The sequence below is a fragment of the Cyphellophora europaea genome (assembly GCF_000365145.1).
Source record: "Cyphellophora europaea CBS 101466 unplaced genomic scaffold supercont1.2, whole genome shotgun sequence".
NCBI lineage: Eukaryota > Fungi > Ascomycota > Eurotiomycetes > Chaetothyriales > Cyphellophoraceae > Cyphellophora > Cyphellophora europaea.
Genome location: NW_008481808.1, coordinates 1,880,658 through 1,897,846, shown reverse-complemented (window position 1 = coordinate 1,897,846; position 17,189 = coordinate 1,880,658). Strand labels below are relative to the sequence as shown.

The 17,189-nt window shown below is 56.9% G+C and overlaps 6 protein-coding genes across 6 annotated transcripts; 1 reads left to right on the top strand and 5 right to left on the bottom strand.

Annotated features, from left to right (window-relative positions):
• Positions 1-375: 375 nt before the first annotated feature.
• Positions 376-3,200, bottom strand: HMPREF1541_02227 (ribonucleoside-diphosphate reductase large chain; the record flags this gene model as incomplete). Its single annotated transcript, XM_008716583.1, has 3 exons — positions 376-2,898; positions 2,944-3,101; positions 3,182-3,200. 3 exons carry the CDS (start codon positions 3,198-3,200, stop codon positions 376-378), a joined length of 2,700 nt encoding a protein of 899 aa, XP_008714805.1.
• A 1,652-nt stretch (positions 3,201-4,852) lies between these two features.
• On the bottom strand, positions 4,853-5,608 carry HMPREF1541_02226 (uncharacterized protein; the record flags this gene model as incomplete). Its single annotated transcript, XM_008716582.1, has 1 exon — positions 4,853-5,608. The coding sequence occupies one exon, from the start codon at positions 5,606-5,608 to the stop codon at positions 4,853-4,855; it is 756 nt and encodes a 251-aa protein (XP_008714804.1).
• Positions 5,609-7,102: 1,494 nt separating this feature from the next.
• HMPREF1541_02225 (uncharacterized protein) lies at positions 7,103-10,042 on the bottom strand (the record flags this gene model as incomplete). Its single annotated transcript, XM_008716581.1, has 1 exon — positions 7,103-10,042. The coding sequence occupies one exon, from the start codon at positions 10,040-10,042 to the stop codon at positions 7,103-7,105; it is 2,940 nt and encodes a 979-aa protein (XP_008714803.1).
• Positions 10,043-10,812: 770 nt separating this feature from the next.
• HMPREF1541_02224 (uncharacterized protein) lies at positions 10,813-13,869 on the bottom strand (the record flags this gene model as incomplete). Its single annotated transcript, XM_008716580.1, has 1 exon — positions 10,813-13,869. One exon carries the CDS (start codon positions 13,867-13,869, stop codon positions 10,813-10,815), a length of 3,057 nt encoding a protein of 1,018 aa, XP_008714802.1.
• Positions 13,870-14,471: 602 nt separating this feature from the next.
• Positions 14,472-15,737, top strand: HMPREF1541_02223 (uncharacterized protein; the record flags this gene model as incomplete). The annotated part of the gene is made up of 1 exon (XM_008716579.1): positions 14,472-15,737. The coding sequence occupies one exon, from the start codon at positions 14,472-14,474 to the stop codon at positions 15,735-15,737; it is 1,266 nt and encodes a 421-aa protein (XP_008714801.1).
• Positions 15,738-15,837: 100 nt separating this feature from the next.
• Positions 15,838-16,617, bottom strand: HMPREF1541_02222 (uncharacterized protein; the record flags this gene model as incomplete). The annotated part of the gene is made up of 1 exon (XM_008716578.1): positions 15,838-16,617. One exon carries the CDS (start codon positions 16,615-16,617, stop codon positions 15,838-15,840), a length of 780 nt encoding a protein of 259 aa, XP_008714800.1.
• Positions 16,618-17,189: the final 572 nt, after the last annotated feature.

Sequence of the window (17,189 nt, the reverse complement as noted above, 5' to 3'; positions counted from 1 at the left end):
CACTCGCTTCAAAAAAAAGATACACCTGTATCACGGAAAAAGAGGTGTTGGCTTGGATTGTAGTCTCATTATCGACTTGCTCGTTAAAAGAAAAAAAGACTTGCTCGGTATAAAAGTCTTTGCGGGATCTAACGCCACGCAAATGCGCCCATCCCATGCCGGTAATCCATACACATCGATGAGAGCCTTGTTATAATATCCAGGTACAAGGAGCCCGAGCACTCGATCAATGCCCATGCCCAGGAAACACGTAGCAAAAACAGTCAACACACACAAAAAGGAAAATGAGGTTCCCATGCCACATCATATGCTTCGTCAAGCACTCCGTGTCTCGTCAACTCTCCCCCGTCAGTCGCCTCCGTCGTAGCCTTAGCTTCAACCGCTGCACATGACGCAGGCTTCCTTGTTCTCGATGGAGCAGGCAAGCACCTTCTGCGCGTAGATGTCACCCTCGCGGTCCTCGCTCGCATCCTCCTCCTGGTTCTTCTTGGCGTCAAGCTCCTCGTCAAGGTCAGGAGTTCCGACGGGGTCGGTGGCGAGGACTTGCGGGCTAGCCTCGCCACTGCTCTGCCCATCAGACAGTCTGGTCTTGGCGAGTCTGCTGCCGAGTTGCTTGGTCTCCTCGACGGGAGGGGGAGTGGCAGCAGGAGTGATAGCGCCGTTGATCCTCTCGGCACTACCGTTGCCACCCTTCGCGATGTACATGGGGCGAGGAATAGCAGTCAGGCGGGTCTCGGGGCCGAGGCTGCCTCTCTTCCTGCCACCGGCGCGGTCACGGGCGATGTTGGTATCTTCCACCTTGAGAGCCTCTTGGTCGACGGTGAATTGGATGGGCGCCGAGGCGGCCATGGTTCGGAGATAGTACATGCCAGTCTTGAGACCCATCTTCCAGCCGGCGAAATGCATGCTGGTGATCTTGCCCATGGTAGGCTCCTTCAAGTGAATGTTGAGGGACTGTGACTGATCAATGAACGCACCACGGTCAGCAGCCATCTGTAGGACAGTGCGCTGGGAGATTTCCCAGACAGTCTTGTAGAGAGCCTTGATATCTGCGGGAATGTTGGGGATGTTCTGAATAGAGCCACCCTCAGCGATGATACGGTTCTTCATGTTCTCAGACCATAGGCCGAGGTCGACCAGATCCTTGAGAAGCCAGGGGTTGACAACCTGGAACTCGCCAGCCAGGACACGACGAGAATAAATGTTGGAGGTATATGGTTCGAAGCACTCATTGTTGCCCAGGATCTGCGAGGTGGAGGCAGTAGGCATCGGCGCCAGTAGAAGAGAGTTGCGCACGCCATACTTGGCAATATCAGCTTTCAGCGAGTCCCAGTCCCACAGATCGGATGGGGTAACGTTCCACATGTCGTATTGCAGGATGCCCTGCGAGATGGGGGATCCTGGGTAAGTCTCATACGGACCCAGCTCCTTGGCGATCTCGCACGAGGCCGTCAGAGCAGCGTGGTAGATCGTCTCGAAGATCTGGATGTTGAGCTGTTTAGCCTCGGGCGAGTCAAACGGCAAACGCAAGGCAAGGAACGCGTCAGCAAGACCCTGAACACCAATGCCGATAGGGCGGTGTCTGAAGTTGCTCTTCTTGGCTTCTGGTACGGGGTAGTAGTTGATTTCGATGATCTTGTTCAAGTTGCGGGTGACAACCTGCGCAACCTCGTGCAGACGACCGAAGTCGTACTCGCCACGAGCCTGGTCGACGAAGGCCGGCAGGGCCAGGGAAGCAAGATTGCAGACAGCGACCTCATCCGGAGCAGTGTATTCGATAATCTCCGTGCACAGGTTGGAACTGCGAATAGTGCCAAGGTTCTTCTGGTTGGACTTGCGGTTGCAAGCATCTTTGTAGAGCATGAATGGGTTGCCGGTCTCAGTCTGGGCTTCGAGAATGGCATACCACAGCTTCTGTGCCTTGATGGTGGCGCGGCCACGGCCTTCATTCTCGTACTTGGTGTACAGAGCATTGAACTCGTCGCCGTAGACATCAGCGAGACCAGGGCACTCGTTGGGGCACATCAATGTCCATTCCTGGTTCTTCTCAACACGCTCCATAAACAGATCAGGGGTCCACAGAGCGTAGAAAAGATCGCGGGCACGAACCTCCTCCTTGCCATGGTTCTTGCGGAGGTTGAGCCATTCGAAGACATCGGCGTGCCAAGGCTCAAGGTAGACGGCGAAGGCGCCTGGGCGCTTGTTGCCGCCCTGGTCAACATAGCGGGCAGTGTTGTTGAAAACGCGCAACATTGGGATGAGGCCGTTAGAAGTGCCGTTGGTACCTGCAATATAGGAGCCAGTGGCACGAATGCAGTGAGCATTGACACCAATACCGCCTGCACTCTTGGAGATCATGGCACAGGTCTTGAGAGTGTCGTAGATGCCCTCGATGCTGTCCGACTTCATGTCGACGAGGAAGCATGAGGAGAGCTGCGGGTGAGGAGTGCCAGCAGCGAACAGGGTTGGCGAAGCATGAGTGAAGGTCTTCTGAGATAGCAGGTTGTAGGTCTCGATAGCCTTCTCAACGTCATCACCGTGGATGCCAACGGCAACACGCATTAGCATGTGCTGTGGTCTCTCTGCAATCTTCTTGCCAATCTTGAGCAGATATGATCTCTCGAGAGTCTTGAAACCAAAGTATTGGTAGTTGAAATCTCGCTCGTAGACGATAGCTGAGTTCAGTTCATCGGCATGCTTCATGATGCTGTTGTAGGTCATGTCCGAGATCATGGGTGCCGGCTTATTGGTCTTGGGGTTGATATAGTTGTACAGATCAGCAATCACAGATGAGAACTGCTTTTTGGTCTGCTTGTGGAGGTTGGAGACGGCTATACGGGCAGCCAGGATGGCATAGTCTGGGTGGGTGACAGTCATATAAGCTGCGGTCTCAGCGGCCTGGAGAGGTTAGATTCAGTCGACGCGTTGAAGAGGGCAACTTACGAGGTTGTCAAGCTCGATGGTAGTCACACCCTGGTAGACACCAGAGATGACCTTTTGAGTGATTGCGGCAGGATCGACATGGTCAGGGTCGAGGCCGTAACACAGTCTCGAGACACGAGCTGTGATCTTGTCGAACTGCACGCGTTCCTTGCGTCCATCTGTTCTGAGGTCAGCACGGTGTTATGTATGGGTTGGAGTGATCTGTAGGCCACTCGGTAAAGTCCTCGTTCACACGTACCTCGCTTGAAGACAAACATGATGGCTGTCTCTTGGTTGTCTCGTGGTCAATGAAGGGAGGGGTGTGGCAAGGTGCAAATTCTGCACAATGACCGCTAATTAATCACTCTCAACGACCTGCACAGGATCAGTGACAGCGAGTACTTGAAGTAGAGAGAGGTATCGTGTCTGGAGGAGTGAGCAAGAAGAGAAGATGCTGAGAAATCATTGTTGTGTTTAAGTGGATTTTGGCTAGCCCTCGACGAGACGCGCTTTTGGAGGCGCGTGGTTTCCACTCGCGTTAAGAGGCTTGGCATCCTCGTCATTAGACGGTTTGCGTCGCGAAACTACCACTTCAGGAAGGTCAAATTGATTATCCTCCTAGCCGGCTGAAGGTCGTGTACGCGGTGCATGCTCACGATACGTCTGTACATCTGTACGAGCATCATCAATTTCATGCGCCTGCCTTATGAGAGCCTAGACTCACCAGCTCGAGGCCAGATCCTTCCAGACGTGTTCCTGACTCCAGGCCTACGCGTTGGCCAGTACTGAGAATGGAACTGGTGCTGCTGCGTCCTGATCACAACCAGCTCTCTCTCCACCAACCTCTTGTTCTGATACAGGCCTTCCACCTCGTCGATGCTCTCCAGCCAGCAGGGCACCGTCATAGCATCAGTCAGCCTCGTACCCTACAGCAATCATTATCGTGCCCAACCTCATCCGCTGGAAGTCCGATTCGGTCACACCAGCAAATATAAGTGAGTGTGAGGCTGTGGTTCTCGTTGCACCATCCTCCTCCGCCCCAAGTACTACTGTAAATCAATCCGTCCGCTCGCGACACCTACCAATGATTCCACTATGCCTTACGAGCCGCACAAGCTAATAACACCCGCCGCCGCCGCATCTAAGATACGTGGCACAACTCTGCACTACCATCCCCGCCCCCGCCAGGAACAGGAATGTGGCCCGTGCACCACCTCCTTGGCCCCCCCCCCCCTTCCCCTCTTCTCTCCACCACAAGGAACTGCCATTTTATTCTGAGACGATCCCCGTCGATCCTACTAATGTAGAAGGAACTTGCACATCCCTTGCACATCCCTTTGCACATCATGACCTTTCTTTTCAAGATCTTGCGGCCACACCCGTGACCCGTCAGAACCGCGCAACCGCGACGATCTGCGACCGCGACGATCTGATGAGAAGGTTGATGGGACGTCACTGTTATTACTTTTGTCCCAGTATCGCAATGTCGTGATATACGAGGCACGGATAAGAAATGGAGGGCAAATCAGCAAAGTGGACGAGGGAGTTGCTGCTGGCAAAAGTAGCGACTTCGCACTCCAGCATCAAGCATGGAGGCAGCCTATGGGTGTTTTGTCTATAAAGGTATGTCCCACCAGAAAGAAGAATTTCCCTTTTCCAGAATATGCATTTTTCCTGTTGCGCCCCATCTTTTCCGTTCAGATGAAGTTCCTGTAGATTGACGCCAGCGATACCTTGTCAAGAGGAGTCGCTTCTTTTTTTCCCAAAACGCTTTGTCCCGTGTGCGCGCCAAAACCTATTCCGTGCAAATTGTCTGGGATTGTCGTCATTTCATATCAAAAGTTTTGTCCAAGTGTTCGTGACTCGAAAAGAATGTGGGTTTGTTCATGAATGTGTGCTTCACAGAAGCCAAATGAGCGTTGGGCTCAGTCTAGTCGAACCACCATTCGACACCACTAACGCGGCCATCGCCATTGGGAACGACTGCGGCGAACAGCTTGTCGGTCAGGTCAATGCTCTGGCCTTCACAGCCCATGCACTTGTCGCCAACAGTGGCCTTGACGACGGAGCCGTCAGAGGCCTTGATGGACAGACTGCGACCGCAGTATGGGTTGCCGTTGGATTGGGTGCCCATGAGACCGTGGGGTAGGGCAATGGCCATGTCGCTGGCGGTATCGACATTCCAGCCACAGGCACCGAGACCGCCGTCATAGTGCGTTACGTCGCCAGTGCAGGCGCTGCCCTCACCTTCGCAAGGGCCGCCGCTCGAAGCACCAGCGGTCTTGGGCTGAACGGTAGGAGTGGAAGCGGGGGGCGCCTGCTGGACCACCGCGGCAGAGCTGGACACGGCTGGGGCGCTGGGCTGGGCTGCTTGAGGCTGCTCAGCGAACGCAGCAGGAGCAGCGTTGTCCTGGGGCGCAACAGGCGCAGGAGCCGCAGCAGCGGCAGGGGTAGTAGCTGCCGGCGGGGCGGGGGCGGAAGTGGTCACGGCAGCGGCGGCCTTGGGAGGAGTGTTCTCGGCCTGAGCCGCCGGGGAGGGCTCGTTGACCCAGACGGTGGTGGTGGTCTCGACCGTCACCCATTCGGTTTCGGTGACCATTTCGGCGCGACGGTCGACGGCCATGGGCACAGCCGAGACATAAGAGGCCAGCGCAAGCGCGGCAAGAATGTTCTTCATGGGAGCCATTTCAAAGGTTGGTCGTGTTGTGTGAGTGTGTATGCGATCGAGGGATCAAATGCGACGCGGCTTCTACCAGAGCGCGACAGCGAGCAAGTAAGCGCAAGTGTGCAAGGAATGTGTCTGTTTTTGTCGTGGTGACAAAGTTGACCAGCAAGTTGAGGCTCAGGTAAGGAGTGCTGAAGAGCAGTTGTGGAAAGGAGGGTGACGGTCTGTCGAGACGTCTAGTCTGCGAGAGAGGGTCTTGAAGAAAGATGGGAGAGAGTGATAAGTTTGGCACAAAGAATGAGTGACTGGCGGGGGGGTAGATAAAGACTGACTGAGGGCGTGGAGGTGGGTTCCGAGAAAAGCTCTGCTCCAGCGGCGGCAAAAGACAAAGAATGAATGTGTGTGGAAGGAACGAAGGATGGGGTTGGTTGGTGGAGGAAGGCGAACAATGGGAAGAGAGAGAGAGAACGGCGAGGGCACGTTTGTTGTCAACCCACGCGGTGGAGCAGAGTGTCGCTCCTGCCGTGGTACGGAGGTCTGTGTTGGTTTGGAGCAAGCAAGGCTGTCGCCCGGGCATTCTCCCTCCTCCTTCTCCCCATCCTCCTCCCCTGGACCTGGCATCGGCCCCATCAAAGGCTTAATCCAAACTCATCCGAGCCCGTTGGCGTGATGCTTTCTGCGCCCACCGCCCCGAATCTTTGGGATTTCGCCCGGCCAGGACCGCCGCGGGTTCAGGCTGAAACGCCGACACGGCCGTTTGCGGATGGGCGGCAGACGCAACCCGGTCCAAGCTGATTCGCTGGCATGGGTGCCACACACCCCTCGGCAGGCTTCGGCGAGTCGGCCCCTCCTCGTTTTTTCAGGTACCAAATGCACGCTTAATGTGCATGCACCTCATGCAAGGAACAAGAGAGAAAAAAGTCTGACTGTCTGCACATGGCATACATTGGCACCTGGGAACCGGAAACCCCCCATCGCACCAATTGCGATACTGCGTCAACGCCTAGACGCCCGGCTTCGATGCCCTCTGCAGCCCATCCCAACGGCCTTTCTCGCTCGCTGAGTCGCTACATGCAGTGTAACTGAGAAAAAAAAATCTACAAAGACAAGTCTCCATTCCTGCTTGCTGTTCTGCAGAATACTCTGAACTGTTCACGCCTGTGGCCCGTGTCCGACTCGATCGCACTCTTCTCGACCATTCTCTCAAGGGAATTTTTGTCCACACCAACCGCGCGGCCCAATTATACAGATGCGTAGAGAGAGAAAAACCGCCGCCGCTTGGAATGCTGATTGCCCATCTTCTCACCCACCAGACTTGCTGGCCAGACCATGAAGACTGCATACTGCACAACCGTTCGCCCGCTTTCCAACGCTGAAGCCATCCCCATCCAATGCAGATTTGTCGGCCGACCCAACCGTTCCCACATGCACCACCAGCCCGCGTGAACGCCACAAATTCCAAAGTCTTCCCACACCGGATATACCGATACCCAGTAGCCAGTAGTGTGTGTATATTCACATTTTCCGCATAATGTCATGATAGTCATCGAAATCGTCCTCATCCCAGATCGGCCGATGCCGAGCCACCACCGCCCTCTCCTGCTCTTCTTGGCTACCACCACTGGTGGTATTGCTATTGCTATTGCTGCTCTCACCTCCTTCCCCATCAGGCCACGGCTGCAGGTCCCCCACCAGCCCTTGCGGCGACTGCAGCTGCACGATTGCATCTTCCTTTTCCCTGTCCCTTTCCCGTTCCGGTGTCTTCTGACCCCCATCCTTCTCCGACAAGGCACCCAGGGTCGGCGACCGCCTCGGCCGTTCCACGTGCTCCGAGCTCGGCACGTCAGTGGCGCTCCGGTTGTGCTTCTTGTGCCGCGCCACGATGCCCACGATGCCAAACTGATTCGACACGCTCGCCGCCCGGGACACGGCAGTATCTGAGCGCTGTAGTGCCGCCGCTCGTTTCTCCCGCTGCGCCAGCCGCCGTTCATGTATAGGATCGACCTGCCGTTTCGCGGCCGGCACCAGATTGAGGTAGATCGGGAACAGCATGGCAAAAGCCGCGGCGGCGAGGGGCACGCAGTACGAGTATTTGATGCCGCCGACGTTGGCCGCCGCCCACTGGATGACCGGCAGCGCCGAGCCGCCCGAGATGGCGGCCGTCATGAAGGCGGAGCCGGTCTTGGTGTGCCGCCCCAGGCCGCGCATGCACATGGCGAAGATGATGGCGAAGATGCCGGCCTCGAAGAAGATGATCAGGAGCTGCGCCGCCGCGCCGCCCGCGCCGGATGCGGTCATCTGTACGGCGCAGAGGATGATGAGGGAGCCGTAGAGGACGAGCAGGATCCACCGCGGTTTGAGCACGTAGTTGAGGAAGGCGGCGAGGAAGCGGCCGATGGCGAATACCGTGTGGCCGACCGTCTGGTAGTCGGCGGGTTGGAGGCTGGAGTTGGGCTTGAGGACGCGGTATAGTGTTTGCGTGTTGCCGCCGATGCTTTCTTGTAGCGCGACGTAACACCACTGGCTGAAGACGCCCAGGCCGAGTGTCACGTAGATGACTTTCCAGGGCCCGACTCGGGTATTGTAAACCGCTTCTCGCCGGTCGGCGAGCTCGGCGAGCTCCTCGTCGGTAGCCTCAGGGAGCGGGATGTAGTAGAACGCGATCGCCAGCGCGTACACGAACAACGCAATGCCGAGATACGCCCACTGCGTGTCGAGCAGAGACGGCGAGGCGGCCGTCTGGTCAAAGAGCACCTTGCGGGCTAGCAGCGGGGAGCAGACGGTGCCGACGGCCTGAAACGCCTGCGACAGGTTCAGCCGCACCTCGGCGTACTCGAGGGGCCCGCACAGGGCGATGAAGGGATTGGCGGCGATCTCCAGGCACGACAGGCCGAAGCCGACGATGAAGTTGGAGATGACAAACGCCGTGTACGAGGTGAGGACGGCCGAGGGCCAGAAGACGAGGGTCCCACACCCGTACACGCACAGACCCGTCATCATGCTGGCCTTGAAGCCGTAGCGCTTGAGGATGAATTGGCCCAGACTCAGCGGGCCGACCAGGTAGCCCGAGAAGTAGGCGGCGTGCAACGCCAAACCCTGCGACGTCGAGACTTTGACGACGCGCTGGAACTGCGCGTTGAGCTGGTCGAGCAGGCCGTACGCGAACCCCCACAGGAAGAAGATGACGGTCACGACCGCGATGGGCCACACGCTCTGCTTGTTGCTCAGCTTCAGCATGTTCTTGGTCCCCGCCATCTTGACGAAGCCAAAATCCGACACGGTGGCTTGGGTATTGGTCCTCGTCAGGCGCAGCGTGTTGGTGCGCGTCTTTTCGAGGCCCGGGCCCGAACTTCGTCCTCCCCCCTGCGCGTCTTCGTCCGGCCCGGCCAGCATGTTGAGGAAGCCCATGTTGTCGCCGTCGTCGCTGCCGGCGTACTCCTTGATGACGGGTCGACGGAATGCGGCAGGATTGTTCAGTGTCGATATATTGCCGGACTTGAGCGGGCCGGTGTGGGCGTCAGGCTGGCCGGCGTCGGTGCTGTTTCTCGTGTTCGGCGGCGAGTCATCAGCGGCGTCCTTGATGAAGGAGGGCAAGAACCGGAGAAAGAGTGGCTTCAGGCCGGGAACAGAGGCGCAGATGATGCCTAGGTGTACCTCGACGGCGCTCCACATGAAGCTCAAGCTGGCATCATAGGAGAAGTCATTGTCAAGCTGACCTGGGTTGCGCGTGCCGGAGTTCGCCTGTGCTTCGTGGAGTCGGTCGGTGGAGGCGTTCTGCAGGTAGGCGAGCCGCACCACGTCGACCACAGCGACAAAGGCACCAAAGCTGAAGGTGAAGACGAGGATGATCTTTTGTTTCTTGGGGAGCCGCATGCTGGTGAGGATGGGCATGGGCAAGAGGAGGATGGCGATGTCGGTAATGATGTTGACAGGTGCGGATGAGAGGTACAGTGTCACGATATCGGTGCATCGAGCGTTGTCCGGGATGGGGAACTTGTAGCCAGCGGCAACAGGAATGCACTGGAATATGGCTAAGAAGGTAAAGGCGGCGCCTCCCACGTTCACCACAGCCAGGGTCAGCCAATTGCACCACTTGAAGACCTTATCGACGTCCCTGCTCATAACCGAAAGGAAGAATGTGATGATAGACGTCTTCGTCAGCATCAGCGCCGGGTTGTACAGGATGGCGAGGGCATATTGCGCCTCCCGGAGAGACGCAAAGTCGCCATCGGAGATGTGGTCACGGTGCTTGCCCAGCCCGTACCGCACGCCGACGCATATTGAGGTTGAGAAGCCGACGGCGACGAGCCATGCGGCGAGGATCCACCAGTCGTCGTTCTTGATCGATCTCATGAGCCATATTCGTGTGAAGAATCGGGCGAAAATGAAGACAGTAGCAATGACGGTGAAGATGAGGGTGACCGACGAGGTCGCCTGTCCTCTGTCCGCCGCCATGTCTCACAGACTGTGAGGCTCTCAGCCATGCGTCACGACCACGAGGCCAAGCACGATCGCGCAGCTGAGGTGGTGCAATTGTTGGGCTCGGTGGATCGACGGCTCATATTGCAGACATGGGGATGCTAGGTCGAGGTCAGGTCTAGAATGCTGCCACTACCGCTGTAGAAACCCCAAGCAAGGCTGCGGGTTTGTTCGTCCGAGTGTGCTGCAACAGCGAGCTGGAGCGAAGTAGTGTCGAGAAGCACCAGCTAAGATCGGGATTAAAAGTGATGAGATCTCGCTCACCCCAGATTCCGCTACCCACCGACGCCCACCGCTACTCGCTGCTCGCTCCAGCGAGTCCATGATGACGGGTAGACAGGGCAAGGCAGAGAGCAAGGCGGGGAAACCCAGCGAGCTAGGTTAGGTGGCGTTCGCCTGGACAAAAGGCTCGACCACGCCTGGCAAAGCTTCGAGAGTGAGCAAGAGATGGGGTTGGCTGGGGGGACGAGAGTTGAGAAGAATTCTGCCGAGCGCCTCGCTTCCTTTCGGGCCTTTTTGGCACGTGAGTCTTGAGGTGACGACCATCGAGGGCCTGTACGAATACGGGTCAGAATCAACAAAAAGTTGTATCATATTCAAGTCTGCTCTATCATCTCAATCCAATAATGACAACCAAATCATCGCTCATCCACAAAGTCGTAATAATACCAGCTCCAGGCGGTACGCCCCAGATGTGCCCCCCAATGTACACCATGTGGTCAACATAAACACACGCATCTGCACTCTCAACCTCGATCAGGCTCCTTGCCCTTCCAACCTGTATCAGCTTCGTCTGCTTCGCGCACGCTCGACATGCGCTTCACTTCCTTCTCGCGTTCTTTCTCCTCGTCGTGATCGACATCACTCTTGTTGCTGCTCAACAAGCTGAGCGCGTCGGCATTCACCACCCGCAGCTTTTCCTTGGGTACCGTGAACATGACCTGCACCACCCGATTTTGGACTGCCGATTCCACGTCCCAGTCTCCCTCGTCCTGCTGCGCCGGACTAGGTACAGGTTTGCGCCGGATCGTCCGTGACTGTGAGGCTCCTTCTGCGCCCATCTCACCAGCCACTACTTTCCAGTCCTGGGCTCCCCTCTGCCCTCGCCAGAACTCTTGGCTAGGACTGAGCCGTCTTTGAGGGGACTCATCCTTCGCGGATTTGGTGGGACTCGTGTGCTCCAAAGCAGCCACACGTTCATGCACGCTGACTCCGCCTGTGCCAGTGATGACCCTCTTGACGCTGCCCAGGAGCCCCATCGCCATGGCTCCCGTGCGCGTCAGGCTGCTCGCTCTCCCGTACTTGCCCTCGCGATCTTTGACCGGACTTACGGGCGGCTTTGAATGGTCGTCGGCGGTACCAGGTCGAGTATTCAGCCTTCCGAGCAGAGCATGGTCTTCGCCTGGTTGAATAGCCCCTACCGCGCTGCGCATGGACGAAAACGTATCCGCTCGCTCGCGCATCGATGGTGCAGGACCCGCCGATCCATACTCTCGCATTGACACGCTGCGCTTTGATGTTTCACGTGAAATTCCCGATCCTGCACTGTCAGGCTGTTGTTGATTTCGGCTCAAGCCCAAGCGACCCATAGCGGCTGCAGCACCGGAAAAGATGGTATAGCCGGCGCTTGCACTTCGCTGGGATTGATTCCGAGATACCGTGCCATTGACCGATCTCTGGAACGATAGTTGAGAGTATGCGCTGCGCTCTGACAGGTTGCTACCTGTCCGATCTGACTTCTCTGGCGAGCCTCGTCCTGATGGGCCACCACTGCTGCTACTGTTTTGATTGGTCTGCATGTACGAGTGGGCTTGCGACAAATTCGAGTAGGTTCGGTTGGTCTGCGCTTGGCTGGGGTTGCGCGATAGTATTGACGATGCCGCCGATTGCCAGTCGTCCACCCAGCCTTGCACTTCTCTGCGACGCTGCTCCGCAGCTGGGTCATTTGAGTCGGCGGTTGGCGGCGGGTCTTTGAATGGGTCGCTGTACTGCGAGCTGCGATCGGCTGCGTTCTTTGGCGTTCGAGTCTTTCGCAGCGACCCGCTCTGGCTGTTTTCTTCCTCTTCATCGATTCGGAAGACCGCGCCAGGAGCGCCGGCAGGCTGGAACACGCCCCCCGAGCCGGGACCTCGCGAATGCAAACTTCTTCTGAGCCCCCGAGTTGGGCTTGGGACTTCCATTGACGCTCCAGTCCGCTCAGCCTGTCTTAAGCCATTGCCTTCGTGAGTTGCACTGGTTTTCCACGGGAGTGTGCCGCCTCCAAAGGTGCCCAGAGCTCTCTCTTGCATGTTTGCCCAGCTAGCCGTGCGTCTCTCTGGATATTTCTCGTCTGGAAACCCAACAATCGCAGGGTCAAACTGTCGCTCTGCGCCCAGAGCGAGATTTCGAAGCTCCTTTTCTCGCATATTGCGTTGCTTACGCAGGCGTCTTGTGTACCAGAACCAGACCGATACAACAAGTGCCAGTGCCGCGATGCTCAGTCCAATCCCGGTGCCGATGCCAATCTTGTCCGACCTCTGCAGGCCAGCGGATCCTGCCTCGGTGTGCGCATTTGGAGCAGAGGGCGAAGCGGGATGCGTATAGCTGTCGGTCCATTGCATAGAGGTTGTATTCAGGAAGTGAAAGTTGCTTGCAGTTTGCCGCTTAAGCTTGGAAACCCCTCCATTGATGTTGATGCCTCCCGCGATCACCATGATACCTCCCTGAAGCAGGGTCGCACCGTGACCATAGATGCCCCCATTTGGAGCAAACGGACCGGGGCTCTCGGGCACACTCCACGTCCAGTCGCCCGAGCCCCCATATCCTTGGCCAATATTGAGTACCGCGACTTGCGGCTCAGCGGGGGTGTCCACGCTCCCGACCCATCCACCCACGACGATAATTTTGGATCCATCTTGGGTAAGGACCGCAGTATGGCCAGATCGGGGTTCCACGAAGTCGGCGCTGCGACGTAATAGCTCTGTATTCTCCTTAGAGCCAGGCTGATTGACGGGAATAAAAGCCCACGACGCTTGGGGCAGGGTGAAAAGAGCGACTTGCGACATGTTGATAAATGCGTTTTGGGTGTGACCCCCAATCAGGACAAAATTCTGCTGCTGTGAAGGTTCCCCTGCGTCAGCGAAGGCGGGCACAAGAGGTGTCATAGACAGCCCTGCTTCAGGTATTGGCGGTGCGCGCAAGCCGGTTGTGGAGATTTGATATGGCGATTCAGCATCCGATGGGGATTGCGGTGTCATTGCTAACATGGTTGAGGAGTAGTTGGCATTGGACACCCAGTTCTCGTTTGTGCTGGTCGACGAGTTTGGACACATGCCGCCGAAAATGTACAGTGTGGAAGCCATGTTGTCTGTGGCGGGAAAGGCAAGCCCAGCGGATAGGTAGTTGGCAGAGATGCCATGTTGGTCCGCAGCGACCTTGAGCTGGCTCCATGAACCTTCAGTGTATGCATCATTTGGCGTATATCTCCATATTTCTGTTCCTTCTGCACCCTTCGCGCAGTCCCCGGTCAGTACTGTGACACCTTCCTCGTCAACTAGTGGCAAGAACGGCTTAGAAGTCGAGCTCGACAAGAAGGGCAATTCCTCGAGCAATGTCGTTGGCTTGGATGATATATCGAGTGTGTCTGTGACGTTGTACAGGGACAGAGTACATAGAGAGGAGTCGGGCTGTGGCGCAAAGAGGTAGGCTATCGAGCCATTATCAGAGGCTAATATCGAGGTAGGAGTATAGGGGAGTTGTGCGCCAGCAACCCGCGCGACGAGCGCCAGCAGGCTGACTGGTAAGAATGAGAGGTCCTTGGTCATGTCCTTCGTTGCTCGGGCATGATCTATGATTTGGAAATGGCCCGCGTGTGGGCCGTCCTGCGACCTTCCGATGTTGGGGTTGGTATAGCAAGCAGTCGAGATGGTTTGTCAACACTGGTCATAAATCCATCTCCTGCAATGCTGTTACTTCCAGACACGTACAATGTGATTGTAGGAGGACAGATCTGCGTAGGCGGTCGTTGCAGCAGGAAGGGTTCAAGTGGCAGGCAGTCGAGATCGTTCGACTGGGGCGTAAACAAGCGCAAGAGGGGTAGTGCCAGCCACCAAGGGTACAAGATTCGTGGTGGGCCGCGCTACGAGGATGCCGTGCATACAACGTTTGACGGTTCTCGAGCGGCTGGACAAACGAAGCGGGCCAGGCATGTGCCATGGCGGCATTTGAGTCAATGGTGTGCTGATATGCTGACGATGGGCTTGCCCGTGGCGCAGTTGTCGAGGCAACCGTAGCGAATCTGGTGCCAAGATGCGCCATTCTCGGACAGGGCTAGCTCCAACCACCCGCCCGACCTCGCCGATCTCGTCGATCTCTTGCACGTCTGGAATCTGAATCGACAAGCATCTTGCACCATGCATGATGTTCCATGGACTTGCAGCTGCACCGCGTCACCAGGCTGGTGCGAGACTACCATGCTACTCTCCCGTGGAAAGCCATCCACATCGCCGGCACAAATGGCAAGGGAACTACCGCTGCTTACCTGTCAGCCTTCCTCCACGGCAAGGGCGTCAAGGTTGGGCGCTTCAACTCGCCCCATCTAAAGTATCGACATGACTGTATCGTACTCAACGAGCAGACCGTGGACAAGGATCTCTTTCTCGAGGTCGAGAGGCTGGTAAAGCTTCGTGACTCTGAAGCTAAGCTTGACTCAACTTCATTCGAGCTCTTGACCGCGACTGCATTTGAGATTTTCTCCCAGCAGAAGGTTGATGTCGCTGTGGTTGAATGTGGAATGGGTGGGCGACTCGACGCGACCAACATCCTGCTACCGGAAGAGGTGCTGTGCTGTGCCATCACCGGCATCTCATTAGATCACCAAGACATGCTGGGAGATACGCTCGAGAAGATCGCGGCAGAGAAGGCTGGTATCATCAAGACCGGCGTGCCCGTGGTAATCAACAGCCACAACCAAAAGTCTGTCTTATCCGTACTGAAGGCTCGGGCGGCCGCCTGTGGCTCTCCACTGTCTGAGAGCACAGCATCCGATGAGGAGCCCCTGTCGCGTTTATCGAGATCCGAGCTCGCTGTTGGCGCAAGCTCACAAGAGAACCTGGCAATTGCAACGAGAGTTTTCGAGAAGCTCTCCCAGCCAGGCAGATTTGATGTCTCACCCTTGACCAAGGCGGATGTTGTCAGCGCGGTGGCGCAGGTGAAGCAGACATGGAAGGGCCGTCTCCAATGGGAGGATCTCGCCCGTCTTGCCACCTCCCAGAGCACCGCAGAAAGACATTGCTTACTCGACGGTGCCCACAATAAGGAAGGCGCTTCCCGACTACGGGCATACGTCGATCAGGTAATTGCAGCCACTCCTCGCCCCGTTGTCTGGATTGTCGCCATGAGCTCTGGCAAAGATGCGGATGAAGTCTTGTCACAGTTGATCAGAAATGGTGACGGAGTTGTCGCTTGTGAGTTTGGCGATGTAGATGGCATGCCCTGGGTTAAGCCGCACTCTGCCAAAGATCTCATAGCGATCGCCGCAACGAAGACCTCGGGCACAACGTTGACAGCTCCTAACCCAGTCTCCGCCGTGCGAGCCGCTTTCACGCACGGCCCTGAAGATGCCTTGGTCGTCATTGGAGGTAGCCTGTACCTGGTCGGCCAAGTACTGAGGGATCTTGACAAGCATGCATGAGCTCCAACGCGTTTCTATGGCACGGAGCCAGCGAGTCGTCTCTAAATATCCACAAACAACTACACTTCCCCATTCTCCCTGCCTCTATCTCCCTCCCGTTCTATGAGCCTGTCTCTTTGGCCCTCGCCGCTCTCGTCATGACCACCATGCGATACCACCCCTCCCCCACGCCCTCCCTGGCCCCCTCCCCGCGCCACCCCTCGCCCTTATCCTTGCCACCCTCCCACCTCCCCATATCCACCCAGATCTCCTCCCTCGCCACAAACCCCATCTGCTCATACAGCCTCCTTCCCTCCTCGCTCCCCTCCAACAAACACGGCCACCCCCTCTCATCCGCCTCCCGACACACCTCCTGCATTAACATCCTCCCCGCCCCCTGCCTCTGCCACCCAGGCTCCGTCGCCAAAATATCCACCAGCACATACCGACCCAACTCCTCCCCATACTTTTCCCTCACCCCCACAACCGCCCCCCACACCCAATTCGCCAACGCCACATTCGTCCCCTCCGCCCACTCCCTTTCCTCCCCCCTCGCCTTCACCTTCCCCGCCTCTACCGCATTCGCATCCGCATATTCCAAAACCGCGTACTTCACAAACGCCACCACCTGCCACGGCTCGCCGACCTCCGGGTCGTGGCACCCCACGAGCGACACGAAATGGTAGGTCGGGTCCGAGAGCAGGGCCCGGCGGTGGCGTTTCACACTGCTGTCGACGATGCCCGGGTGCGTCGAGGGCGGGCCCGGGTAGATGGCCGAGTAGAGGGGAGTGGAGAGCCAGGCGCGCAGTTGGATGGCGGAGAGGGCCGGGAGGAGGTAGATGTCGGATTCGCCGGCCGGGTTGGGGGGGGATTTGGAGAGGGGGTTGAGGTGTAGGGGCATTGTGGGTGGGTTTGCGGTGCGGTGCTGGTCTGTTGCGGTGTCGGGTGGTGTGCTGGTGAGGTTTTCCTTGATATTGCTATTTGATCTAAAAGAACAGAATTCGTACGTATCGAATGGATTTGGAGATACGCTACAAGATGCTCAGTGCGGAACGTTTTGTTGCCTCGGTCAGAGTTGGTCCGCGGGCAGATCGTGTCGGTATCTACTTTTGTATCAAAGATCGTGTTTAGATTCGTCTGTGCAGGTGGTGTTCATGTGCATTCAGTAAAACGTTAGAACGAACATTACGTGCGCATACCACACTCACAACCATCGCACAAACCTTTGGTGGCGTACTCCGAACTGAGCCATCCAAGGTCACGGTGCTGCCAGTACCGGCACAAGACAAGTCCGATACCGCTAGCAATGGTGGGGATGTCCTATTCCGCCGGACGGGTTGATAGGAGCGCGGTCCGCTTCAATATGGACTACAAAGCACTGCTTATTCGCACCACCCATTTCAAAGAGCGAGCATCGTGTTCATGAACTTTTCATTCGTATCAGCTAAGTGATCGATTAACGCCCGCTTGCAA